The sequence below is a fragment of the Pseudogymnoascus verrucosus genome (assembly GCF_001662655.1).
Source record: "Pseudogymnoascus verrucosus strain UAMH 10579 unplaced genomic scaffold scaffold_44, whole genome shotgun sequence".
NCBI classification, from domain to species: domain Eukaryota; kingdom Fungi; phylum Ascomycota; class Leotiomycetes; order Thelebolales; family Thelebolaceae; genus Pseudogymnoascus; species Pseudogymnoascus verrucosus.
The window spans coordinates 239,577-262,778 of record NW_017263695.1 but is presented as its reverse complement, the minus strand read 5'-3'; the positions used below and the strand labels follow the sequence as shown (position 1 = coordinate 262,778).

Sequence of the window (23,202 nt, the reverse complement as noted above, 5' to 3'; positions counted from 1 at the left end):
ATAACCCCCCTATCCCCCCCCTCCCACCTTCTTCTCTATCCATCTATCTAAACGAACTTCTTAAACCCCACATTCTTCCTCCTCTTATACCACCAAAACGCCCCCACCACCCCCATCTGACTCACCAGCACCACCCCCACCACCCACCCCATCTTCGGCATACTCCCCGTCAGCGTCCCGACCGTCCCATGCACGCCCTCAAGGATACTACTATGCCCCTCCACCAACTGCTGTCTAAGGCGCTCAACCCTATCACTCCCCCCCCCAACATCCCTCTTCGTCTCCGCCAACATCTTCTCCATCCCCTGCATCCTCCTATCCATCGCCTCCAACATCTCTTCGATCTTCCCCGTCTTCCCCCCCGCTGCCTCGCGCGCAAAAGCAGCCTCTGCTTTCGCGGCACGCTCGAGCAGTCCGCCGTGCCGACGCGTGGCTTCGCCTTGGTAGGATTGGAAATCTGCTTGCAGGGCTAGGAGATGAGATTGTAGGTCTTGGATGCGGTAATGCAGGTCTGCGAACTCGTGGGATTGAGTGATCGCGCTCGCGGGGAGGGGGGAGATGTCGCCGGATGCGGGGATCCGGTCAGCGGATAGGTAGTCCGTGGCTGTAGCGCCGTCGCGGGGGTTGCGGTTGCCTCTGCTGCCTTGCGGCTCAGCGGGGGTGTCTTGGATTCCCGCGCCGGCGTTCTTGGGAGGGTCGGCGTTATTGGTGCCAGGTTGCTTGTTATACGATGCTCCCTCCTCGGCCTCGCCAGTTGAGACGGTAAGGCTGAAGACCTCAAAGCTATCAGGACTATCGGCGCTCGCCGCGCTGACGCCGATATTGTAACCCGCGGGAATGCGCACCGTGCTCGTTTGGAAGGCGAGCTCGCCATCGATCTCAACGCGGAAGTTGTGCCAGTCCTGAATCACCTTCACGGAGCTGGGGCGTCCGAGGTTACGATACGGGTATGGCGCGTGACCGAACGCGAGGCCGTCAACACTGAGGTGCTGGCCGTAGTGTTTTGTGCCGTCGTTGAGGAAGGCGCGGATCATGCCACCCGAATTGCCGTACTGGTCGACGACGATGGACAGGCCCTCGAACTTGCCGACGGTGTAGATGCTGTTCGTGCCGACGTTCTGGAAGCCGTCCTTGACGAGCCAGAGGTGGATGCGGCCGGAGGCGCGCTCAGGGCCCGTGGCGCGGAATTGGAGGGTTGCTTCCCATTTGGGGGATGTGAGAGTGCCCTGCGACCAGAGGGCCGCGCGCTTGTTGCCGGGCGCGGGGGGGGTGAGGATGATTTTGTTGGAGTAGATTTGTGTGGGGTCGCCGGTGAGGGTGAATTTGGGGATTGTGCGCTCGTCGGGGGACATTCTGGGGGGAGAGGTGTCAGTGGGAAGGGATGGATGGGGGAGGGGAGGAAGACTTACTTCCCGTCGTGTCCGAAGCTCAATTCATTCTGGACGTAGAGAGATTGGGCGTATGATCCAGCTATGAGGGCCAGCGCTGTGATGGCCTTGGAGAAGTGCATGATTGCTTGTGGTGAACGCTGCAAAGGCCAGCTTGGCCAAATTTTTCGTCTGAAGCTCCAAGATGATGCGAATGTATCCTTTATTGATCCTGAGTGTGCGAGGGGTTATTATATGTGAGGAATTAATTATTTTGGTGGACCGGATCGCCAGGGCCGGTTGTTGATGACAGCTTGCAGAAGCTCACAAGAGCACCGAATGAGGACCAGTGCTATGATCGTGTTCCGCAACCCCTTGCCCAAACCCGTTATGGAGGGACCAAGCTCGAAGACAAATTTATGGTGGATAACGTGTTTAACAGCGATTTCGGCGGGGAAGAGCGATGCGTCCATGGTTGTTATATAGAATATAGAAGTCTATATAGAAGGCATAGACGTGTTCTTTATTTTCCAGGTTATCATTTTTGTCGCGTGTTGATTCGATGGCTGTATGGGATTGAGAGGGCCGTCAATCCCTACAACCGGAGTGGAGCTAGACCACTATAGAGGTAGCATCAACGGCAATTTACCCCAGCTATTCCGACGGCACGCCTCGATTTTAATATCGTCAGATCCTCATCCACAGCCCATTGCACTCCACAACGGCGACGGCAGCTCTGGATATGCTTCCATGTCGGAAATATACCCCTCGTTAGCACAGTGCGCCGTGCTGGCCACGGCCTTCAAGGTCCTCCTCTTCCCAGCATAGTAAGCAAAACCTCTACCCACTCCCCTCCCCCTCCCCAAGCTTTACCCCCACTGACATCCAACTAAAGCAAATCGACCGACTTCGAGGTCCATCGCAACTGGCTCGCAATCACCAACAGCCTCCCCGTCCAGGAATGGTACTACGAGAACACTTCAGAATGGACTCTCGACTACCCGCCCTTCTTTGCCTACTTCGAATGGCTCCTCTCCCAGGTCGGCCGGCTCGTCGACCCAGAGATGGTCCAGGTCTACAACCTCAACTATGAGAGCTGGCAGACCGTCTACTTCCAGCGCGCAACCGTCATTATCACAGAGCTGGTCCTGGTTTATGCCCTGCACCTGTCAGTCATGCCATTTCCAGTTCTCCGCGTGTGATCCCAGCTAACAACGTCACAGCTATGTCGAGACCTCCCCCGCCTCCACGAAACGCGCCGCCCGCGTCGCAGCTCTCTCGATCCTCTTCTCCCCCGGCCTCCTCATAATCGATCATATCCACTTCCAATACAATGGCTTCCTCTACGGGCTCCTCATTCTCTCTCTCGTCCTCGCGCGCAAGAAGTCGACGCTCCTCCTCAGTGGCATCCTCTTCGCCGTCCTCCTGATGTTCAAGCACATTTACCTCTATCTCGCCCCCGCATACTTCGTCTACCTCCTCCGCGCGTACTGCCTGGGACCCAAGTCAATCTTCCATATCCGCTTCGGTAACACCATCAAGCTCGGCGTTAGCATCCTGGCCGTCTTCGCTGCCGCCCTGGGACCATTCGCGTACTGGGGCCAGATGCCGCAGCTGTTGAGCCGTCTGTTCCCATTCTCGAGGGGCTTGTGCCATGCGTACTGGGCTCCGAATGTGTGGGCTATGTACTCCTTCACAGACCGCGTCTTGATCTACGGTATGTCCTTCCCGTCCTCCTCTTGTTATTTCCCCCCCCACTAACCCCCCAAAGTCGCCCCGCACATCGGCCTCCCCGTCGATGCCTCCGCCCTCCAAAGCGTAACCCGCGGTCTCGTAGGCGACACCGCCTTCGCGGTCCTCCCCCCCATCACGCCCTCAACCACCTTCGCCCTCACCATCGTCTTCCAAATCATCCCCCTCATCCGCCTCTTCACCGACCCCACCTGGCCCACCTTCATCGGCGCCACCACCCTCTGCGCCTACGCCTCCTTCCTCTTCGGCTGGCACGTCCACGAGAAAGCTATCTTGCTGATCCTCATCCCGGCCTCCCTCATCGCCCTCCGCGATCGCCGCTACTTGGGTGCCTTCCGCCCCCTCGCCGTCGCTGGCCACGTCTCCCTCTTTCCCCTCCTCTACACTCCGGCCGAGTTTCCCATCAAGGTCCTCTACACCCTTGCTTGGCTGCTGGTATTCCTCCTCGCCTTTGATCACCTAGCCCCTGCGTCGGACCGCTCGCGCGTGTTCCTCCTCGATCGCTTCTCTCTCCTGTATATCGCAGTCAGTATTCCGCTCGTCGCGTACTGTTCCCTCGTCCATGGGTTAGTCTGGGGAGCCAAGTACGAATTCCTGCCCCTCATGTTCACGAGCTCGTATGCGGCCGTTGGGGTCGTGGGCAGTTGGGTCGGCTTTTTGGTCGTGTATTTTACTAGCTAGACCTAGCATAGCATATAATAGATATCGATACCCTTCAAAACTCCCATCCAAGATCCAGTTCCAGTTGTAATTTCCCATGCCCAAGTCTGTCTGCTTACAGCTTGCTCTCCGCTGCCTTCTCCTTTGCCATCTGCCCGCTCAAAAATGCCCCAATGTGGTTATTACACTCCTCCGCCTTCTGCACCAAAACCCAGTGCGTCCCAGGCACCTGCACCGTCTTCAAGTCCTCAAAATGCCTCCCCATCCCCTTCGCCATCCACACCGGCAACGCCATATCATTACTCGCCTGCAAAAATAGCGTAGGCACCTTCATCTTCCCATCCCACTTAATCTCCTTATCATCCTCCCAATTCAGCTTCCTAGTGCGATACCAATTCAGCGGGCCCCTCATCCCACCCCCGGCCGCATACGTCCTCGCATAGTACTCCAACTCCGCCTCGCTCATCAGCGTCGTCCTCGCCAGGCCCCCACTCAGAATCAACCCCCAATCCACACCCCCAGTAGCATCGAACCCGAACTTCCCCTCCCGACTCCTCCCGCCATAAACCGCATTCAAGAACCCCCTCACCTCCTCCAGACTCCGCACTTTCCTCTCCACCTCCCCACTCGCCAGCGTGAGCTGATACGCGAACTGCGGCAGCGGCCCGGCGACTAGATCTTCAATCGGCACGTAGGGTGATCCAGGCTTGGGCGAATCGAACGGCGTGCACACCACCACCATCCCCCTCACCAATTGCGGCTCCCACAGCGCGAGACGCCACGCCAGGGCTCCTCCCCAGTCGTGTCCGAGAACGTAGACGCCGCCCTCGCTGCAGCCGAGGTGTGCGGCTAGGGCGGCGAGGTCGCGGGAGATGGAGCGAAGGGTGTAGGGCGCGAGATCGGTGGGGGCGGCGGAGGGGTGGTAGCCGGGGAGGGCGGGGAGGAGGACGCGCAGGCCGAGGGCGAGGAGGGCGGGGATCTGGTGGCGGTAGCCGGCTGGGAGGTCGGGGAAGCCGTGGAGGAGGAGGATGGTGCCTTTTGGGGGGGAGGGGGGGGTGAAGAGGTGGTAGGCGATGCGGCTGTTGGAGGGGGGGTTGAAGGTGTGTGGGGTTGCGAAGGCGGAGAGGGGGAGGGGGGGGAGGGAGGAGGACATTGTTTGCGTGTGGAGGTTGAAGGAGGACGGGTTGATGGGTTCTATGCGGTTGGGTCGGGTTGGGTTGCGGGTTTGTCCTGTGAGGTTAATTGCTTTGCTTTGGTATGGTGGAGATAGGTGTGTGATGAGAAGGCAGGATTTTATATGTCGCACCTGATGTCAGCGGTTCAAATGTGAGATATGGGGTACCTGGAAGCGGGGAGGGGCGATCGACCGTTGAGCCGAGGCTCCCCGCAGTGAAGGTACAGGGTACAGCAGGGGGGTGCTCTAGTAACGCCAACCTCTCCGTACGAAAAAGCTTGGTCGGAATTCGATGACCGTGAAATTGATATCGAAGGAAAAGATCTGATATATTGAAGATGCGATCGCGATATAGTTGTAGTTACGAACTTCATCTGTTATAATTTTTCCCGAGCTCCCTTCACAACCGATTTTGCCTTCTCACGCAAACGCGCGAATCGTGTGAAAAGTGAATCCATTCCCAATATTTGGCTACGCTACAGTGCATCAACAGTCCATACTTCCACTTCATAGCTTACTTTCATCGTAGGCCCTCTCATTCAGCCTTCCCAATCTTTTATTCTATCGCCTCAACGCCTACTCCCTCATTCCCATCACCTCCCCCATCACCAAATCAACCCCTCTAAGCCTTCTGCCTCGGCTGGCTTCCATACGCTCTCCTCTTCACTGGCCTCTTATCCTTTGCCATCCTCGAACCAAACACAATATCCACCTTCGGTGGTGTCGTGAACCCAAAACTCCTTGCCACAGCCGCCAAATCCAACTTCTGTACATCAAACACCGTGCGCAAGCTGTGCGCCGCGTATGCCGCCAAGTAACTGCGGAAGCCCTCCTTCGCTGTGCGGTTGAGGTAGTAGTTGGACGAGATCAACTTCTCGAGCTGAGCCTGGATGTTGATGAGTTTCGGGAGGTTGTACTCGACGAGCGGGACGCGAGCGGTGGTGAGGTATTGGATGAAGCCAACTTCGCTGGGGTGCAGGACGAGGAAGGACTTTCCCTTTCCGTTGGTGCCACGAGCGGTACGGCCGACACGGTGGATGTAGTTGCGGGGCTCATCGGGGGCATCGAATTGGATAATCCAGTCTACGGCTGGGATCTGGGGTGTGTTAGTATTTGTAGACGTAGTTTTACTAGCAATTGTAGTAAGGGATGGGGGAAACGTACATCAAGACCACGCGCTGCGACATCAGTGCAGATAAGCACACCCTCAGTTGCATTTACGAAACTGAAGAAATTTGCCGTACGCTTCTGCTGCTTTTGCTGGCCGTGAAGGGCCAAGACCGGGAGGTCAATGTAGTTGAGCAGCTCCTCGTAGTACTTCACGCAGTTACAGCTCGATACGAAGACAATAATCTTCTTCTTCTTCGCGAGGTGCTTCTTCAACACTGTGAATAGCAGCCTGAAGCGCAACTCAGACGGGCACACGATGTAGCCCTGCTCAAGGCCCTCAACGGTACTGTGCTTAGTCTCCTCCTCAACGTTAACGTACAGAGGCCCTGGGCGGAGCGACACTCTCGCGAGATCCTCAACCTTGGTTGTCTGTGTCGCAGAGAAAAGAGCAGTTTGTCTCGACTCTGGGAGAATCTTGACGATGGCGCGCATCTCATCCTCGAAACCGGCGTCAAGGATCCTATCGGCCTCATCGATAACGAGCATCCGCAGGTTCTTGTACACAAATCCCTTCGTGTTCTGGAGGTGATCGAGCAGGCGCCCTGGTGTAGCGATCAGAAGGTTGATTCCCGTCGCCAGCTTCGTCGCCTCAGCGGATCTGTTGGCACCACCCATCACAATACCGCACGTCTGAGTAGTTCGTTAGCAAATCATCCCACTTCGAATTGAGTTCCAAAAAATTAAAATTACATACCTGCGAATGCGTGCCCATAATCTCTCTTGCAACACCGAACATCTGCAGCGCCAACTCTCTCGTCGGTGATACCACAATCACACCAGTTCCGTTCCTAGGCTTAAACCTGAGATCCTGCATCATCTCGATCGCCGGCAGCAAAAATGCCAATGTCTTTCCCGAGCCAGTCTTCGCAGCGCCAAGCACGTCACGCCCCGCCAGGATAGGTGGGATCGACTTCTGCTGGATTGGCGTCAGGGTAGTGAAGCCCATTTCCGCGATAGCGGCCGCGGTTTTTGGGGAGAGGTTCAGCTGCGCAAAAGTCGTCGGGTCGTCGCCTGTGGTCGCGGGTGGTAACTGCAGATTTGCGAGATCGCCAGCGACGGCTGGGGGAGGAGGAGAAGGTGAGCGAGATGGGGAAGCCTCAATTGCTGCTGGGACGGACGCCTCGGCGGGCTCCTCCTCGACATTGCTGCGCTTCCTTTTTTGGACCATGGTTATGATTATGTATGTATTCGTACAGGTCGTTGTATAGTTGGTATTATATGTTGTTGTGTTGCGATGTGTGGACGTTGACTTTCGTCGTTATCCTCGACGTCTGCTGGGGGAAAATATATGAAAAAGTCTCGCGGGCCGCTTATCCAAAATCCAAAATCCGAAATATCGGCGCTAGTGTATCGCGCGCTAAACCCGAAGTAGATGATAAAGAGTTTATTGTTAGTCACATGACTACGCGTATGTTTCGTATTCCAACCACCAGGGCGGCCTGTCTTCTCACAAACCATCAACTCTCTATTTCTGAGCCATGGAAACGTTTATATCTAGGAAGCGGCGACGATCGTCCGTTTCAAACGAAGTGCCTCCGCGGGATCCTAAATGTGACCTTCGCGGCTCAACTGATTTTAATGAAGTTGAGTCGACAGATTATAAATTGTCTATTTTAATATCTCTCCATCCCGAGAAGGACGAAGGAACGCTGCTGGAGACATTACTGGCCTCTGAAGGTTCTGTCGAACGTGCACTAGAGTGTCTAAAACTTCCACCTAAAAAGAGGCCAGCAGCTTCAGCAACAAGTTACCAGTCATCGCTCTCGTCCATCACTAGGACCGGGAAGGATGGGGCTACCATAAAACAATTAACGAAAAGGGGAAAAACAATCCACCTGTACACCCCCGAGGATATTGAAGCCCACACGCCGTGTTCTATAATCTACAATTTTCTCCCCTCAGAAGAAGCAGATGCATTACTCCAGGAATTAGTAGACGAGTCGCCGACCTACAAGACGAACACGTTTCAGCTGTTTGATAGAGTAGTCTCGAGCCCGCATACCTTCTGCCTCTATGTGGATAGTTGGGACGATGCAGAAATGCAGAAGACACAATATGTCTACGACGGAAAAAATGTCGAGGTTAGCCTTCTACGTCTCCCATGTGCAATCGGCCTCAGTCAGCCCTTCTTTCCTGCCCTAGACACCCCACTGACGGCCCACAGGATGTCCGCCGCAGCCTCCCCCGTATGCGCGATGCCTCCCACAAGGTGCGCGAAACTGTCAATCAGGAAATTACGAGGCGTATACGGTCCTCCCCCACCGGCCAAAAACTCCACCACCAATCCCCTCACCCCTGGGTCCCGAACACCGCCTTCGTGAACTGCTATGACGGACCCCGCGAGAGCGTCGGCTACCACTCCGACCATCTCACCTACCTTGGTCCGCGCCCCGTGATTGGGAGTCTCAGTCTCGGAGTGGCGCGAGAATTTCGTGTTCGCAAGATCATCGCGACGGAAGACGACGACAGTGGCGACAGTGACGCAGCTCGCAAGCGCGCCGACGCCAAAGCAGATGCCCAAGGCCAGCTCTCCATCCATCTCCCACACAACTCGCTTCTCGTAATGCACGCCTCCATGCAAGAGGAGTGGAAGCACAGCATCGCTCCCGCGCGAACCATCTCCCCGCACCCAATCTCGGGGAACAAGCGGATTAACATCACATATCGCCACTACAAGGCGAATCTGCACCCACGCTTCACGCCCAAATGTGGGTGCGGTGTGCCGACAGTGTTGCGCGTTGTGCAGAGGCAGGCGGGGAATAGGGGGAAGTATATGTGGATGTGTTATGCGGGGTATGTGCCGGGGAAGGAGGGGTGTAAGTTCTTTGAGTGGGCGGTGTTTGATGAGGATGGGGATCCGCCGTGGGCCGAGGAGGCAAAGAGCAGTGAAAAGCAGAGTTTAAATGCCGGAGAGCAGCTTCCAGGAGAAACTGAGGATGAACGTATGAAAGGGGGCGGAAAAGGGAAAGGAGAGGCGTTAAGTAGTGTAGATGAGGGGTAATTCAACTACAACTTCCCCAATTCCAACTGACCTATAACATCAACCTATAGTGAAGAAACCGACAAGATTTTAGTTAATACGATGAGTTTTATAAGCTGAATATTCCACCCCCCAAAGCTTCTTGAACGCTTGTGCAAACTGTTCCCAGAGCAAGGCGAACACTTATTGCACGCACTTGTTGCACATAACTTCCCACAGCAAAACTCCTTCTTCACCCTTCTGGGCGACACTGTACGTTATTCCATATTCTATCACATTAGAATAATTAGCTACTCAATACTCACAAGACCATCTAATGATGGTGGTGCAATCGTAATAGGGGGGGAATGTATATCACGTGATCGCGCGCACTGTTCGCGACTTTGGTCACATATTATTCCAGGCAGGCGCGAGCTGCTGCCTGCGCCATGCGAAATCCCCCGGGTACCAAATACTTGCCAACTCCCCACTCCCAATTCCCTCTGACTTCTTCTCTCTTGGTCAACCTTTCGTCCTCATTCCTCATTCCTCATTCCAATCTTCGATTCCAATCCTCAATTCCAGTCCTCAATCCCAATCCCCAACTCCTCAATTGTTCAATCTATTTGATTCTCACCCCCTAATCGATACCGTGTGTACCGATAGTGCACAAAATGCCGCCCAAGAAGAAGGCACAACCACAACCACAACCACTAATTGGCTGCAATATCGCATTGAGTGGCACCTTTTCAGCTGGGTCTCATGGTGTGATTCAGGCTCAACTTGCCGGCCTTGGTGCAGATCTTGCCGGATCGATCGCCGACAGCACCACCCATCTCGTTACAGTCCAACGTGACTACGACAAACCCTCTGTGAAAGTGAAAGCGGCTCTAGAGAAAAACGTACAAATCATTAACTATGATTGGGTCAAGGAATGCGTTGCGAGCAACTCCAAAGTGCCCGAGAAAAATTATCTGTTCACATCATTGCTTTTCGATGTCCCCTCGCAGTCTAACGGCCTTCTAAAGCGGGAACCTTCAGCAGACATATCTGCTGACGAGAATGTGAAGCCTCCGACCAAAAAGCAGAAGAGTTCTAATGATTCCAAGACCGTGGGCAAGGTCGATGTCAAGGCTAAGACGGCAGGCAAGGCTGATGTCAAAGTCAAGACCCAAACTAAACTGAAGGCCGAAGTTAAGTCCGAGACCGAAGCCAAGAGCGGCCGGATCACAGATGGCCAGGTTGCAAAGTCACTCGATGTGAAGATTCCGCTTGATGATGGCTGTAATCTCAGCTATGATGTCTACATTCATGATGACGGTATCATTTATGATGCCTCCTTGAATCAAGCCAATGCAACTGCCAACAATAACAAGTTCTATCGCGTTCAGGTCCGTGCGATTCCTAGGGATCTTTCGAATGTTTGTTGACTTGCTGCAGGTTCAACGAAATCGCAATGGGGGAGATTTTAAGACCTGGACGAGGTGGGGCCGAGTTGGCGAACATGGCCAGAGCGCATATCTTGGTAGTGGGACTCTGGAAGATGCTATCCGTCATTTTGAGAAGAAGTTCAAAGACAAATCCGGCCTTGCGTGGACTGACCGAAGAAAAGATCCCAAACCGGGCAAATATGCGTTTATCGAACGCAACTACTGCTCTGATTCCGATGATGATGATGAAGATGATGCCAAAACGAACGGAGTCAAGAACGAACCTGATGATGAATTGGTGATCCCCGAGTCAACACTTCACCCTGCAACGCAGCAGTTGATGGAGCTGATTTTCAATCAACAATACTTCGACGCTGCAATGAGTGATCTTAACTACGATGCGAACAAGCTTCCTCTTGGAAAGCTTAGCAAGGCCACGATTACTCGTGGTTTTCAAACACTCAAGGACCTCGCTGCTCTTCTCGATGACCCAACATTGGCCGCCAGCTATGACATGAATTATAATGACGCCACTGAGCATTTTTCGAATCTTTACTATACAGTCATCCCCCACGCGTTTGGTCGTAATCGACCACCCATCATTCGGTCTACGGAATTGCTCAAGAAAGAGATAGAGCTTCTGGAGAGCCTTGGGGATATGAAGGATGCAGCTCTCATCATGAAGCCAAAGGATCGGGATGCCGAGCAAATCAATCTTTTGGACAGGCAGTTTCAGGGCCTGGGAATACAAGAGATGACACCTCTTGGCCCAAAAAGCAGCGAATTTGGAGAGTTGAAGAATTATCTACTCAGCACTCGAGGCTCAACCCACAATCTCAACTGTAAGGTGGAGCAGATTTTCAGGATTGAACGTGAGGGAGAAAAAGAGCGGTTCGAGAAAGGCGACTTTGCAAGCGTAGCCGGTGATCGACGTCTCCTGTGGCATGGATCCCGCTGCACCAACTTTGCTGGAATTCTCAGCCAGGGGCTACGCATCGCTCCCCCAGAAGCACCGGTGTCGGGCTACATGTTCGGAAAGGGAATCTATCTGGCCGACATGTCCTCCAAGTCAGCCAACTACTGCTGCCCGTACATTTCTGGCGGCCACGCTCTCCTTCTACTATGCGAGGCGGAATTGGGCAAACCCATGCAAGCATTGACTGATGCCTCGTACAGCGCCAGCGAGGATGCCACGAGTAAGGGATTGCTATCTACATGGGGCCAAGGCATGACTGGACCCAAGGCGTGGAAGGATGCTAATTGCGTCAATCCGTCTTTAGATGGAATTCTAATGGTATTTCAAACGTTTCCTTTCTCCGTCCCTTTTTGTTTCCTCCAAACTAACCCGTGACTTTTCTCAGCCTGATACGACGATTATGCCGGGAGCTACTGATGTTAAAGATGCGTACCTTATGTACAACGAGTATATCTGCTATGATGTCGCTCAGGTTCGACTTCGATATTTGTTCCGAATCAAGATGTGAGGGCGAGAAATATTGGCTGGATGTATTCTTGAACGGGAGTCTGGGGGGGTTGAAACGCCAAGGTTTTATTGAAGCTATCTGTAGCTTAAACATAGCTCTCTTGCTCTGCTCCAAACCTTGCTCTAAGCTAATTCTAGATATTTTGTCTTCGCTCCGTTTGCGAGGTTCATCATCACAAAGGGTGTATCTGTTGCACAACCCTGACATCCAAAACTCCGTTCAACTACTGTCATGCATAGTGATTTAACTCGTTTATTTTGATAATAGTTCCTGTAAACACTACCATTATATACAGTAATTTAGCTTCCTCGTTTTAATAACAGTTGCTGTAAATATTAACGTATTTCACATGCGAGTGACGCACACAAGCGAGTGACGCACTGGATTCCTCACCAAAAATGAAGTATTCTAGAACGAAATATCTCAACAACAGGCTTATTATATACTTAAAAATGTATAGCTGGTCTTTTGTATACAATTAAATTTCTATCCTAAGAGTTTTGAAATAATAGTATTAAGTGGATCTTTAGATTAGTAATTCTTAGCACTTAAATTCAACCTAAGCCCTTACACCTAAACAACCTCTTAACTATTTACTTTAAGTTTAACAAAAAACGAATCTAAATGTATAAGAAGGACTAGATCTCTATTTTTAAAATATTTCATTCAGCTGTTGTTGAGATATTTCCTTCTAGAATACTTAATTTTTAGTGAGGAATCCAGTGCGTCACTCGCTTGTGTGCGTCACTCGCATGTGAAATACGTTACTATTTTAGACAGTAATTTAAACGCCTTCGTGTTGATAACAGTTGCTCTATTCTAATAACAGTTGCTGTAAATACTACTATTGTCATTAGAACGCCATTGTAAAGATCCTATCCCATCCGCACCAGAAAGCGATCCAGCTCTTATAAAGACCATCTCTCCATCCACACTATGAACTCCTCCTATGTTGATATTTCACCACCAGAGACTCAGGATCCCCCCTGTTTTAAAACTCATCATCCTCCATCCACTCCTTCCATCCCTCATCCGTATCTTCCCCCAGCTCCCCCAACAACGCATTACCAATCCCACTATCCCCACTCTCCCCACTCTCCCCACTAACTCCTCTCCTCCGCTATACTCTCGGTGTTCCCTCCGTTTTCCCCTTCGTTAGTCACCACACTCGGCGCGATCTTCAACTATTGTTTGTATACCATTTTAACGGTATACTGGTACTTATTGTCAACCGGCTGTGTATCTACTGCATACGACCATAGACCCCAAACAAACCTTAAGAGGCTAAGTCACTGGCAGAATATAGAGTAGTGATTACATTTATGAAGATCGTGTGATTTAGCGATAGAACTAAACCTCCGAACCTAAACGAACTATATTCAAGCTTCTTAAGATGATATGGCATCGGCTATGCATATCCGATGCCATAGCCGATGCCATATCATCTTAAGCTGCCGAACATAACTGTCCGTCTGACGATACTGTGATATGTACGGCGCATTGGGAGTTACGGGATAGACGGGAAAGCAATGTGCAATAAAAGACACAGGACTCCTAACAACTTCCTATTGGAGGATAATTACTTGGAAATATTATTTCCGTTTGGGACCTTAAGGGTAGGTATATGCCGAGTTTGCATGCCGTTTATGTGCCGACGGCTGAGATGGCAGGGTGCGGGTGTGCACCGCCGCGTCTCGGCAACATTCCGACAACCAGGAAGTAGCCAAATTTCATCTGGGCATGAACTTATCGACTAAATTACAGCTTTACGGTCATTTATCGGTTGACGGACGCACGCGTATATACTTCTGCTCCCTCATTATCCTCTGTAGTTGCTAACGGCTTTGGTGGGTGGTGTCCCAATCGTTAGGCACCTCTCCTGCCGAGGGGTGATCCCCCACAATGAATACGCTTAGTGGGGTGAGGTCGACTGTCAACTTCCCCACGCGAAGCTACCCCATGTGAGGAGAACGATTTCTCCATGGGGAGAGAGGGGATTTAGTGGGTATGTAGATCAGTCTACATTTATTTACCATGACATGGCAAAGCTATAAGTACTTTGGCTGGCTGTATTCATATTCCTTTTTGCAAGTTTGATTGACGCTTAGAGAAGGAAATCGGCATTGCAAGCTAGTAAATTATTACGCTACAGCTGCATAGTCACCGATATGTCAGCTACTATAAACAAGGATGAAAAGGACCAGGCTTTTGAGCACGAGAGTAATGCTGGAGACACGGTCGACATCAAGAGCGCAGACGAGCTAGAGCGCAACATCAATGGACCACATAGCATATATGCAGAGGCTCTCGCAAGATACCCAAACGATGAGTCTATAGACCAGATAGACGAGAAGAAGCTTAAGCGTAAGCTTGACAGACGTATATTACCTTTGTTGGGAATATGCTACTTCTTCTATGTACGTATTGAGTCATTCTTTCCTATTACCGATTACACGCGAGATAGTAGCTAACGTGAACCTCGCCATCTACAGTATGTCGACAAGACAACTCTGTCGTACGCAGCCATCTTTGGTATTAAAGATGATCTTCACTTGCAAAAAGACCAGTACTCGTGGCTGTCATCATTGTTCTATTTCGGATGGCTTTTTTGGGCTATTCCGTCCAACTTGATTATGCAGAGATGCCCGCCTGCATGGTATCTCTCATTTAACATCTTCATGTGGGGAGTATTATTAATGGTTCAAGCAGCTGCGAACAACTTCGCTACGTTAGCTGCGCTTAGAATCCTGTCGGGGGCTTTCGAAGCTATCGCCGATCCGGCATTTATGATGATCACGTCGATGTATTATACGAGAGCCGAACAGCCATCACGCATCGCCGCATGGTACATGTGGAATGGCATTGGAGTGGCTGGGGGTGGATTGATCGGTTAGTCTCTGAGACGCTAGAACCAAACACATCGCTAACTCCTCGCAGGCTACGGCATTGGTAACATCAAAGGAGCTCTCCAATCATGGAGATACGAGTTCATTGTCGTGGGCGCAGCCTGTGCCTTCTGGGCTACCATCCTATGCCTCCTTCTGCCCAACTCGCCCGTCACCTTCCGGGGCTTCTCCTACGACGAGAAGCTATTGATGATTGCTCGCATGAGAAGGAACCAAACGGGTGTCGAACAACGTCGCATCAACTGGTCGCAGATCAAGGAAGCCTATCTTGACTACAAGACTTGGCTTTTTACCTTGCTTGGATTCGTGAGCAATATCCCCAATGGCGGCATTTCCAACTTCTCGACTCTTGTGATCAAGGGCCTGGGTTTCAATACCTTGAACACCGCTCTTCTTGGAATCCCCCAAGGAGTCATCGTGGTGATTTGGATTGGGTTGGCTGCGGTCTGCAACAGATATATGCCGAAGAATAGTCGCACTATCATCTGCGCATTATTCATGATCCCGACTATCGCCGGTGCATTGGGGTTTCTGCTCGCTCCTACAAATGCCTATGTCGGCCGTCTCATCTGCTTGTAAGTTGAAGCCCACTTGGTCTCATTTCTTGGTCTATAATCTGACATCTTTTTAGCTACCTGACCGGCTCGTATCAAGCTTCATTCGTGCTTAGCTTGTCACTGATCACGTCGAACACGGGCGGGCAATCCAAGAAGATGATCGTGTCAGGCATGATATGGTTTGGCGCATGCATCGGCAATATTGCCTCGCCATTTTTCTATAAAACAGAGCAAGCCCCAAAATACCCCCTAGGCATCGGTTCGTTGCTTGTTGCCAACATCATTGAGCTTGTTCTCTTCTTCGTCTTACGTTACTCTTTTATACGCGAAAACAGAGTCAAGGAGAGGCAACGTGCAGAGTTGAGGGCAAACGGGGGGATGGAGAACAACGATCTTAACGATACGGCCTTTACTGATATGACAGATAAGCAGAACCCAAACTTTGAATATGTTTACTGAACATAGCTAGTAGAAGCTGGTAGATTACGTTTAATAAGGCCAGGAGGAAACTTATCTAAAATAACATGTCCCGTGCCGTAATACTTAAGAGTGTGTATTGTGCTGATGTTTATTTGCTTCTGTTTAATCTCTTATGGTCTGTAGTTAAAGCGATCCCCTCTTATTGTGGTTGAGAGACGTTAATTTCATTTGGGGATTGTTATAAAGTCCCATAATGACGTTCCCGCACGGGCCTTCCAGGGACCTTTAGTCGCACTTTCCCCACGACACGGTTCACCAAACAATTAGGCAGCACGTCTGCCTGCCAACACCAGCGTTGTTTATGCACCATCATTTATTGTCATGGTCTCTTTAAAACCACCCATCATCCACTGCTGCTGCTGATCATAGTAACCATCCCACTGTTGATCACAGTAGCCATGGATTCTCCATCTCTCGTCCGACAGATGCCCCTCGAGGTCTTCCTCCAGGTATCATCTTATCTCTCCACTCCCGATCTTGGTTCACTGCGCCTTACCTGCAGGTACGCCGAAGCGTCGCTCTTCGAAACGTTTGGCAGGGAATTCTTCAGCAAGAGGCAGTTTATGCTTTCCGAGACAAGCCTGCAGGTTTTGATCGACATATCCAACCACCAGAGACTGTCACAGTTTCTAAGTCACGTTATTATCGGCCTGGATAACTTCAAAGACTGCCACTATCCGCCTATTCGCAGCCAAAATGCACGCGCAGACCGATACGACGCCGGACTCGCTGATGAGCAAGCCCTGTTGAGTACAGGACAAGACCGGGATATGCTATCCCAAGCCTTCCGGAATCTGCCTAATCTCCAAACAGTAGGGCTGAGGGACTACAGCTCGGGAGGGCGCGTCCGCGATAATGGCCAATGGCACAGCTACGGCGCTACTACTATATTCCAAGAAGTAGGAATTCGCTTGCTCGATAGCCGTGGCATGTACGCAACAGAAGAAGATACTCGCTTTGCCAGTCGAACTCTCTCGTCGATTCTGTACGCGCTGGGCCAATCAGGCGCCAAGCCGCAAGCCTTCGAGATTTTATTGAGAAAAGCGGCCTTGGGGCTCCCTTACAATGCCTTCGAGATACGCAAATTCTTTGAACCTTCGGTCACACCTGTCTTATCCAGCCTCAAGACGCTTCTCTTGACTATTGCCCCTGAGTTGCCCGAGGTCGACAACGGGACTGACGATGACCCAGGCGTGGAACATCCCGATTTCCCCCTCAGGCGCTATCTCTGCCAGACCCCCAATCTCACGCATCTCCGCCTCAATTTCCTGTCTGCGCTTCATTCCGAACCCCAACGATTCATGGTCTGGCTGGGCCGTCCCGTAGTCCATGCCGGCCCCGTGAATCCGTCCCCAGGACCTCAACTACCCAAGTCACCAGACCCAGTTGCGTTTTCCCACCTCCGAAGGCTGGATTTTGGGATGCTTACCATATCACCCCGTGTTCTGCTTGCTATTATCCATAAGTTCAAGCCAAGCCTACGGTCGCTCAGTCTCTGGAAGATAGACCTGAAGCCTGAGTATCTGGAGCGACAAGATGGGAAGAGAGTCGCCGTGTGGCCCAAGTTATTTGCCAAGCTCCCAGGCCTAGACTATCTCTCTGTTGGCTGTATTGGTCAAGTGGTTGGGACTCGGCACATGCGGGTGGGATTCAAGCTTCCGCCTGGCCAATCTGGAGAGCCTAACGTTACAAGGGTGTGCTCTGTACACAGCGACATGGTGACTTTCGTGAATAATCTCATATCGGATGTGGTTGTGACTACGCCAGATGGTGATAGTCTTAGTGACGATGGTATGTTTTGCTTGTTTTGCATCAATCAAGCCTTCGAAACGTAATACTAACAGATTTACCAGAGTCCATGTCAGATTATAGTGGTGATAGTGACACTGATATGGATGATGACGAATGAAAAACAATTCTCGTGCTGTCTCTAATTAATCAAGGTATAAAATAGTAGCATTTAAAACAACTATTGCTAAAATGAAGGTGTTTAGTCATTCTATGTGAAAGTAGTGTTTTGTAATTATTCTCTAAATGAAGATGTTAAATTGCTATGTATAAAAGTAGTGTTTAAGTAACTATCATTAAAATTAGGGTGTTGAATAACTGTATATAATGATAGCATTTATAGTAATTATTATCAAAATGGAGGCGTTAAATCACTGTATGAAATAGTTGTATTTATAGCAGCTATTATAAGAATGGAGGTGTTAAATCACTATGAACGACGGTAGTTGAACGGAGTTTCCGATGTCAGTATATCCCCTTTAATGCCTGACAACGATGTCATTTTATCTCAGAGGATATCAACTATTACCTAACCAACGCATTTTTAATGCCTCGTAGTTGCTTTTGAGACCCATCAAGACGCATTAGTGGGAGATCTAAAAAAAACCTACTATGATAGGATCTGAGTGAAGGATGGGAGGAGGAGCGAAAGAGGGTGCTCGTTATCGCCAAGGGTGATGGCGTGCTTGGCAAGGCTTGCCCTTTCCTCCCCCATATCCAGAAGTGTTTTGCCTTATCACAAGCCGTGGGCTGAACATATAGAAGATTAGATGGGACTAAATAAAATGGAATACCTATTTTGATCACTGATATGTGGAGGGTTTGAGTTATCATATAGCACGACATGATGTCACGTATGCATATTGCTGCTGTATCACCACTGCTTGCGACGCAACGGCCTAAAAAGGCGTCATGGACACTTGCATGCTCGGATCCACGAGTGTTGGCTACATAAAGTGCCGATGAGCCCAAGGACCCCAAGGTGAGGATATACCTCGAGGTGCTGATCCCTATAGTCTCTCTTCCCGCCATTACTCGGAGACGCAAATCACCTTCTCTGAGCAGTAGATCATGTGCCCGTGGACAACATGTCTAAGCTAACGGCCCCCTTCCACAATATCTTCTCGCATCGGAGCACCTCGGTGACACCGTCGGCGGATGTAACCCCAGTCTCTAGCGATGAGCAGCAAAAATATGGCGGGGTGACGACCAATGACGTCCCTGAAGCAGATGCTATTCTCCACCCGGGAGAGCTGAACTTCGACGAAGCCACTGCTGGTGGTTTAGGGCGTCACCTAGGACTATGGAGTACGACTTTCCTGATGTGAGTAAGACGCTCTCTCGCATCCTGTTGTCCCTCCATGCTGGCGCCTAGGCGAGGATGCCATGGACCGCGGCCACACCTCGACCCTTGTCTGTGCTTACGCGCATCTAGCATTGGTAGGATAATTGGGACTGGCATTTTCAGCACACCTGCAAGCATTACAGGGAGTGTGGGAAGCGTGGGCGCGGCACTGATGCTTTGGGTCCTTGGTCTGCTCTTGTCCTTTTCCGGCCTGCTTGTATGGCTCGAATTTGGATGCATGTTTCCTCGGTCTGGAGGTGAGAAGGTATACCTTGAAGCTGTGTATCAACGCCCGAAGTTCCTTGCTACTGTGATCTTCAGTACACAGGCCATCTTGCTTGGGTTTACAGCTAGCGGATGCATAGTCTTTGCTTCAAACATCTGGGTGGCAGCTGGCCTTGTTGCATCTCCCTGGCAGCAACGCGGCGTTGCCATTGGAGTCCTCGTTGTCGTTACTGCCGTTCACACTTTCACGCCAAAGATAGGCGTGTGGGCTATGAATGCCTTGAGCAGTCTGAAAATTATCATCCTGGTATTCATCATTGTGGTGAGTTTGTATATTTGGAGGTCTCGGATCTACTGTCTAACTTGACCTTCAGACTGGATGGGTCGTCCTCTCTGGTCGCATTGACACGATTCCTGACCCTAACGCGTCCTTCCGTAACGCATTCGCTGGTTCCGTGCATAGCTCCGGACCCTATGCCACGGCACTTTTCAAGGTTCTGAATTCTTACGTCGGCTGGAGTAACGCGGCATACGTCCTCAACGAAGTGCGCCGGCCCGTCCACACCCTGAAAATTGCCGGTCCATTGGGCCTCGGTATCTGCGGTGTCCTCTATCTCCTCGCAAATGTTGCTTACTTCGCTGCGGCAACGCCGGAAGAGATTTCCAAGTCAGGCATCACGGTCGCGTCGTACTTCGCACTCAAGGTCTTTGGCCACACAGCCCAGCGCGTCATATCCGTCTTTGTTGCTCTTAGTGCTCTGGGAAACGTTCTAACGGTCACGTTTGCGCAGAGCCGTGTAAACCAGGAACTTGCCAAAGAAGGTGTCATACCATTCCCACGTTTCTGGGCCTCCAACTGGCCAGTTGGTAGTCCCTCGGCAGGATTACTACTCCATTTTATCCCGTCGCTAATTGTCATTGTTGCCTTCCCAGCCGGCACAGCGTACATCTTCATACTTGATGTTGAGGGTTACCCAGGCGCCGTCGTCAACTTGTTTGTTGTGGTGGGGCTGTTTATCCTCAGGTGGAAAGCTCCCAATCTCCCTCGGCCATTTAAACCTTGGCTTGTCGTTCCCCTGTTCTTCCTGGCTGGCCAATGCTTCTTACTAGTGGCACCCTTCCTGCGTCCTCCTGGCGGGATCGGAGACACTCCTCCAATCCCATACTGGGTGTATCCTCTCGTCGGCATCGCGATCCTTTTGGGCGGAGTTGTGTACTGGGCTGTATGGCGTGTTCTCATCCCTTATGTGGGCGGATTTGAATGGGTTGAGAGAAAAGAAACGCTTGGCGATGGCACAGTGTACACTAGGTTTGTGAAGGGAGATAAGTCTCTGTGATTGAGTCTATAGGACTTCGGGATGGTCTGGTTGTTGGACTTAAGTTGATGTAGGAGAGTCGTGCGGTTGGATTTGACATTAGCTATTTTATTTTAAATGAAAGATGACTCAAATCATTATTGTCAGCTGCGTCATATTCGAGGTTAGCATTATAATACTGTGTATACAGCACCCCATGGCAATACGGAAGGAGTTCCAGTATTCGGACACTGGTGTCCGAATACTGGACGCTGGTGTCCGAATACTGGACACTGGTGTCCGAATACTGGAACTCATACGCAAGGGGCATCATCAGTATTCAAATATTCACGTGGCTTAGCATGCCAAGAATTGCAATTACTGGGTGATGGATTGGCTGTCAAACCTTCCCCGCTTCCCCGCTCCTTGGCCCCGGCCCCTAGTGCCTTGCACTACTGCATTACCGTACTGCAGACAGCTTACTCCTCCCCCGCATAAGGGTTTAACAGATCTAGAACTCCCGGTACACATCCCGAAAGATTTGCCGGATTATCATTCATCTATTTCTAAGTCGTGGCCCCGGCTCTATAGCCTCCCCCTCCTAGGATTGCCCATTTAAAGCTCAAAGTTCCCTCGCAGCTTCTCTGTTACACCTTCACCTGTAACAACTAAAAAGCGACGACGAAGATGGCCGTTACTGCCCACGACATCGAGGAAAAGCAGCTAGGCAAGCATATAGAGGAATCTCCAGAAGTCTCGACTAAGGACACCCCTCTCTTTGGGGATGGAGAGGCCTTCCGCAATGCCGCTGAGCGAGGCCAAACAGCAACTGACAGGTAAGCACCTATTCCTCCTTGCCACCTGTCTAGATCAAAAGCTCACCGCCTGTAAAGACATGGCCGGTCGCTAGTGCAGTTCGACCCAGCTGCTGAGCGAAGACTTCGCTTGAAGATTGATCTATACATTGTCCCGACCGTTGCTCTCCTCTATCTGTTCTGTTTCATCGATCGTGCAAATATCGGTATGGTACTACCCTAAACTGACTCTGGTCATTGTCTTACTCATCATCACAGGCAATGCAAGGCTTGCGGGATTCGAGAAAGACCTTAAGCTCGTCAAATATGATTATAACATTGTCCTATCTGTCTTCTACATTTCCTACATCATCTTTGAGATCCCTTGCACCATGGCCTGCAAATGGGTCGGTCCTGGATGGTTCATCCCCGCAATTTCGCTCGGTTTTGGGATATGTTCCATCTGCACCGCTTTCGTCACCAACATCCATGCTGCATGTGGCGTCCGTTTCTTACTCGGGGCTTTTGAGGCCGGTATGATGCCTGGCATTGCCTATTACCTGTCCAGATGGTACCGAAGAAGCGAGTTGGCTTTCCGCTTAGCCCTCTATATCGTCATGGCTCCTCTTGCAGGTGCCTTTGGCGGTCTCCTAGCCTCTGCCATCCTGAGACTTGATGGCTTTGGTGGTCTGCATTCATGGCAGATGATCTTTGCTATTGAAGGCATCATCACTTGTGGCCTTTCGGTCATCGCTTTCGTTACTTTGACTGATCGCCCCGAGACTGCGAGATGGTTAACCCAGGCTGAGAAAGATCTTGCCATCGCCCGCGTTAAGTCAGAGCGAGTCGCTACAACCGAAGTTTTAGACACCATCGATAACGCCAAAACCATGCGAGGCATCTTCTGTCCCGTCACCATCGCAACTTCGTTCATCTTCCTCCTCAATAACATCACCGTCCAGGGCCTCGCATTCTTCGCACCTACCATCGTTAAAACCATCTACCCTAAAGAATCAGTCATATCTCAGCAACTCCACACCGTCCCCCCGTACATAGTCGGCGGCTTCTTCACACTTCTAATCCCCTTTTTAAGCTGGAGATTCGACCGTCGAAACCACTTCTTCATCGTCTCTGCACCTCTCATGATGATCGGCTACATCATGTTCCTTGCGAGCACAGAACCCATGGTCAGATACGGCGCAACCTTCCTCATCGCCAGCGGCGCCTATTCCTTTGGCGCGCTCACCAACGCCCAAGTGGCTGCCAACGTCGTCTCGGATACAGCCAGAGGCGCTGCAATCGGCACTAATGTCATGTTTGGTAACGTCGGCGGTCTGATTTCCACCTGGTCATTCCTGCCGACCGACGCCCCCAATTACCATATCGGCAATGGCCTCAATCTTGCTACCTCGTCAACCATCCTCCTGCTCTCCATCCTTCTGCTCTTCTGGATGAAGATGGATAATCGGCAGAGGAGCAAGAAGGATGTCGATTCTGTACTCGCTGGCCTTAGTCAGAAGGAGGAGCAGGACCTTGACTGGAAGCACCCGGCCTTCAGATGGAAGCCATAGAGGTGGGAAGGTCGGACTCATCTTTTCTCGGATAATGTGGATTCAGCAAGATTTTTAGTATACTGTAATCACATTTTTAATTATATCATTTGAGCGCAACACAATTGTCACCGCGTCAAAAAAACCCACCATCATTCTTGGCAACCCCCTATATCGGCCCTCTCATTGGCACAATGCGCCCCATGCTTTTCTCCAAATGCTTAACCCCTTGATGTACATTGAAGAGACATTCATAAATCACATGA

General features: G+C 51.1%; 10 protein-coding genes across 10 annotated transcripts; 7 read left to right on the top strand and 3 right to left on the bottom strand.

Moving 5' to 3' along the window:
- Positions 1–47: 47 nt before the first annotated feature.
- Positions 48–2,031, bottom strand: VE01_08549 (uncharacterized protein; the record flags this gene model as incomplete). Its single annotated transcript, XM_018277970.2, has 2 exons — positions 1,410–2,031; positions 48–1,353 (listed from the first exon to the last, which is right to left on the bottom strand). The coding sequence occupies exons 1-2, from the start codon at positions 1,508–1,510 to the stop codon at positions 48–50; spliced, it is 1,407 nt and encodes a 468-aa protein (XP_018127583.1). The 5' UTR covers positions 1,511–2,031.
- On the top strand, positions 1,405–3,844 carry ALG8 (glycosyl transferase). Its single transcript, XM_018277969.2, has 4 exons — positions 1,405–2,194; positions 2,263–2,535; positions 2,591–3,084; positions 3,139–3,844. Exons 1-4 carry the CDS (start codon positions 1,938–1,940, stop codon positions 3,798–3,800), a joined length of 1,686 nt encoding a protein of 561 aa, XP_018127582.2. The 5' UTR covers positions 1,405–1,937; the 3' UTR covers positions 3,801–3,844.
- Positions 3,645–5,218, bottom strand: VE01_08547 (uncharacterized protein). Its single transcript, XM_018277968.2, has one exon. The coding sequence runs from the start codon at positions 4,930–4,932 to the stop codon at positions 3,895–3,897; it is 1,038 nt and encodes a 345-aa protein (XP_018127577.1). The 5' UTR covers positions 4,933–5,218; the 3' UTR covers positions 3,645–3,894.
- Positions 5,219–5,277: 59 nt separating this feature from the next.
- HAS1 (ATP-dependent RNA helicase) lies at positions 5,278–7,392 on the bottom strand. The gene is made up of 3 exons (XM_018277967.2): positions 6,818–7,392; positions 6,118–6,753; positions 5,278–6,049 (listed from the first exon to the last, which is right to left on the bottom strand). The coding sequence occupies exons 1-3, from the start codon at positions 7,289–7,291 to the stop codon at positions 5,576–5,578; spliced, it is 1,584 nt and encodes a 527-aa protein (XP_018127576.1). The 5' UTR covers positions 7,292–7,392; the 3' UTR covers positions 5,278–5,575.
- A 192-nt stretch (positions 7,393–7,584) lies between these two features.
- VE01_08545 (uncharacterized protein) lies at positions 7,585–9,268 on the top strand. The gene is made up of 2 exons (XM_059463975.1): positions 7,585–8,204; positions 8,288–9,268. The coding sequence occupies exons 1-2, from the start codon at positions 7,602–7,604 to the stop codon at positions 9,122–9,124; spliced, it is 1,440 nt and encodes a 479-aa protein (XP_059319459.1). The 5' UTR covers positions 7,585–7,601; the 3' UTR covers positions 9,125–9,268.
- Positions 9,269–9,572: 304 nt separating this feature from the next.
- VE01_08544 (uncharacterized protein) lies at positions 9,573–12,307 on the top strand. Its single transcript, XM_018277965.2, has 3 exons — positions 9,573–10,473; positions 10,523–11,806; positions 11,874–12,307. The coding sequence occupies exons 1-3, from the start codon at positions 9,757–9,759 to the stop codon at positions 11,994–11,996; spliced, it is 2,124 nt and encodes a 707-aa protein (XP_018127574.1). The 5' UTR covers positions 9,573–9,756; the 3' UTR covers positions 11,997–12,307.
- A 1,401-nt stretch (positions 12,308–13,708) lies between these two features.
- VE01_08543 (uncharacterized protein) lies at positions 13,709–15,966 on the top strand. Its single transcript, XM_018277964.2, has 4 exons — positions 13,709–14,413; positions 14,489–14,885; positions 14,934–15,477; positions 15,534–15,966. The coding sequence occupies exons 1-4, from the start codon at positions 14,165–14,167 to the stop codon at positions 15,916–15,918; spliced, it is 1,575 nt and encodes a 524-aa protein (XP_018127581.1). The 5' UTR covers positions 13,709–14,164; the 3' UTR covers positions 15,919–15,966.
- A 246-nt stretch (positions 15,967–16,212) lies between these two features.
- VE01_08542 (uncharacterized protein) lies at positions 16,213–17,927 on the top strand. Its single transcript, XM_018277963.2, has 2 exons — positions 16,213–17,730; positions 17,793–17,927. Exons 1-2 carry the CDS (start codon positions 16,338–16,340, stop codon positions 17,846–17,848), a joined length of 1,449 nt encoding a protein of 482 aa, XP_018127580.1. The 5' UTR covers positions 16,213–16,337; the 3' UTR covers positions 17,849–17,927.
- Positions 17,928–18,815: 888 nt separating this feature from the next.
- VE01_08541 (uncharacterized protein) lies at positions 18,816–20,703 on the top strand (the record flags this gene model as incomplete). The annotated part of the gene is made up of 3 exons (XM_018277962.2): positions 18,816–19,051; positions 19,163–19,619; positions 19,672–20,703. 3 exons carry the CDS (start codon positions 18,816–18,818, stop codon positions 20,632–20,634), a joined length of 1,656 nt encoding a protein of 551 aa, XP_018127579.1. The 3' UTR covers positions 20,635–20,703.
- A 334-nt stretch (positions 20,704–21,037) lies between these two features.
- On the top strand, positions 21,038–23,074 carry VE01_08540 (uncharacterized protein). Its single transcript, XM_018277961.2, has 3 exons — positions 21,038–21,428; positions 21,486–21,613; positions 21,666–23,074. The coding sequence occupies exons 1-3, from the start codon at positions 21,280–21,282 to the stop codon at positions 22,955–22,957; spliced, it is 1,569 nt and encodes a 522-aa protein (XP_018127578.1). The 5' UTR covers positions 21,038–21,279; the 3' UTR covers positions 22,958–23,074.
- The last annotated feature ends 128 nt before the right edge of the window (positions 23,075–23,202 follow it).

What these genes read in the sequence shown, in the direction of transcription:
- ALG8 (XM_018277969.2), top strand. Translation starts at nt 1,938, where the DNA reads ATGGGATTGAGAGGGCCGTCAATCCCTACAACCGGAGTGGAGCTAGAC. An exon ending in GTCCTCCTCTTCCCAGCATA is followed by an intron (nt 2,195 to 2,262) that starts GTAAGCAAAACC and finishes ATCCAACTAAAG; the next exon opens with CAAATCGACCGACTTCGAGG. An exon ending in CTGGTTTATGCCCTGCACCT is followed by an intron (nt 2,536 to 2,590) that starts GTCAGTCATGCC and finishes ACAACGTCACAG; the next exon opens with CTATGTCGAGACCTCCCCCG.
- VE01_08547 (XM_018277968.2), bottom strand. Translation starts at nt 4,932, where the DNA reads ATGTCCTCCTCCCTCCCCCCCCTCCCCCTCTCCGCCTTCGCAACCCCA.
- HAS1 (XM_018277967.2), bottom strand. Translation starts at nt 7,291, where the DNA reads ATGGTCCAAAAAAGGAAGCGCAGCAATGTCGAGGAGGAGCCCGCCGAG. An exon ending in TTATGGGCACGCATTCGCAG is followed by an intron (nt 6,754 to 6,817) that starts GTATGTAATTTT and finishes CGAACTACTCAG; the next exon opens with ACGTGCGGTATTGTGATGGG. An exon ending in TCGCAGCGCGTGGTCTTGAT is followed by an intron (nt 6,050 to 6,117) that starts GTACGTTTCCCC and finishes AACACACCCCAG; the next exon opens with ATCCCAGCCGTAGACTGGAT.
- VE01_08545 (XM_059463975.1), top strand. Translation starts at nt 7,602, where the DNA reads ATGGAAACGTTTATATCTAGGAAGCGGCGACGATCGTCCGTTTCAAAC. An exon ending in ACGACGGAAAAAATGTCGAG is followed by an intron (nt 8,205 to 8,287) that starts GTTAGCCTTCTA and finishes GACGGCCCACAG; the next exon opens with GATGTCCGCCGCAGCCTCCC.
- VE01_08544 (XM_018277965.2), top strand. Translation starts at nt 9,757, where the DNA reads ATGCCGCCCAAGAAGAAGGCACAACCACAACCACAACCACTAATTGGC. An exon ending in ACAAGTTCTATCGCGTTCAG is followed by an intron (nt 10,474 to 10,522) that starts GTCCGTGCGATT and finishes GACTTGCTGCAG; the next exon opens with GTTCAACGAAATCGCAATGG. An exon ending in CTTTAGATGGAATTCTAATG is followed by an intron (nt 11,807 to 11,873) that starts GTATTTCAAACG and finishes GACTTTTCTCAG; the next exon opens with CCTGATACGACGATTATGCC.
- VE01_08543 (XM_018277964.2), top strand. Translation starts at nt 14,165, where the DNA reads ATGTCAGCTACTATAAACAAGGATGAAAAGGACCAGGCTTTTGAGCAC. An exon ending in GAATATGCTACTTCTTCTAT is followed by an intron (nt 14,414 to 14,488) that starts GTACGTATTGAG and finishes CGCCATCTACAG; the next exon opens with TATGTCGACAAGACAACTCT. An exon ending in GTCGGCCGTCTCATCTGCTT is followed by an intron (nt 15,478 to 15,533) that starts GTAAGTTGAAGC and finishes ACATCTTTTTAG; the next exon opens with CTACCTGACCGGCTCGTATC.
- VE01_08542 (XM_018277963.2), top strand. Translation starts at nt 16,338, where the DNA reads ATGGATTCTCCATCTCTCGTCCGACAGATGCCCCTCGAGGTCTTCCTC. An exon ending in TGATAGTCTTAGTGACGATG is followed by an intron (nt 17,731 to 17,792) that starts GTATGTTTTGCT and finishes CAGATTTACCAG; the next exon opens with AGTCCATGTCAGATTATAGT.
- VE01_08540 (XM_018277961.2), top strand. Translation starts at nt 21,280, where the DNA reads ATGGCCGTTACTGCCCACGACATCGAGGAAAAGCAGCTAGGCAAGCAT. An exon ending in GGCCAAACAGCAACTGACAG is followed by an intron (nt 21,429 to 21,485) that starts GTAAGCACCTAT and finishes CCGCCTGTAAAG; the next exon opens with ACATGGCCGGTCGCTAGTGC. An exon ending in CATCGATCGTGCAAATATCG is followed by an intron (nt 21,614 to 21,665) that starts GTATGGTACTAC and finishes TCATCATCACAG; the next exon opens with GCAATGCAAGGCTTGCGGGA.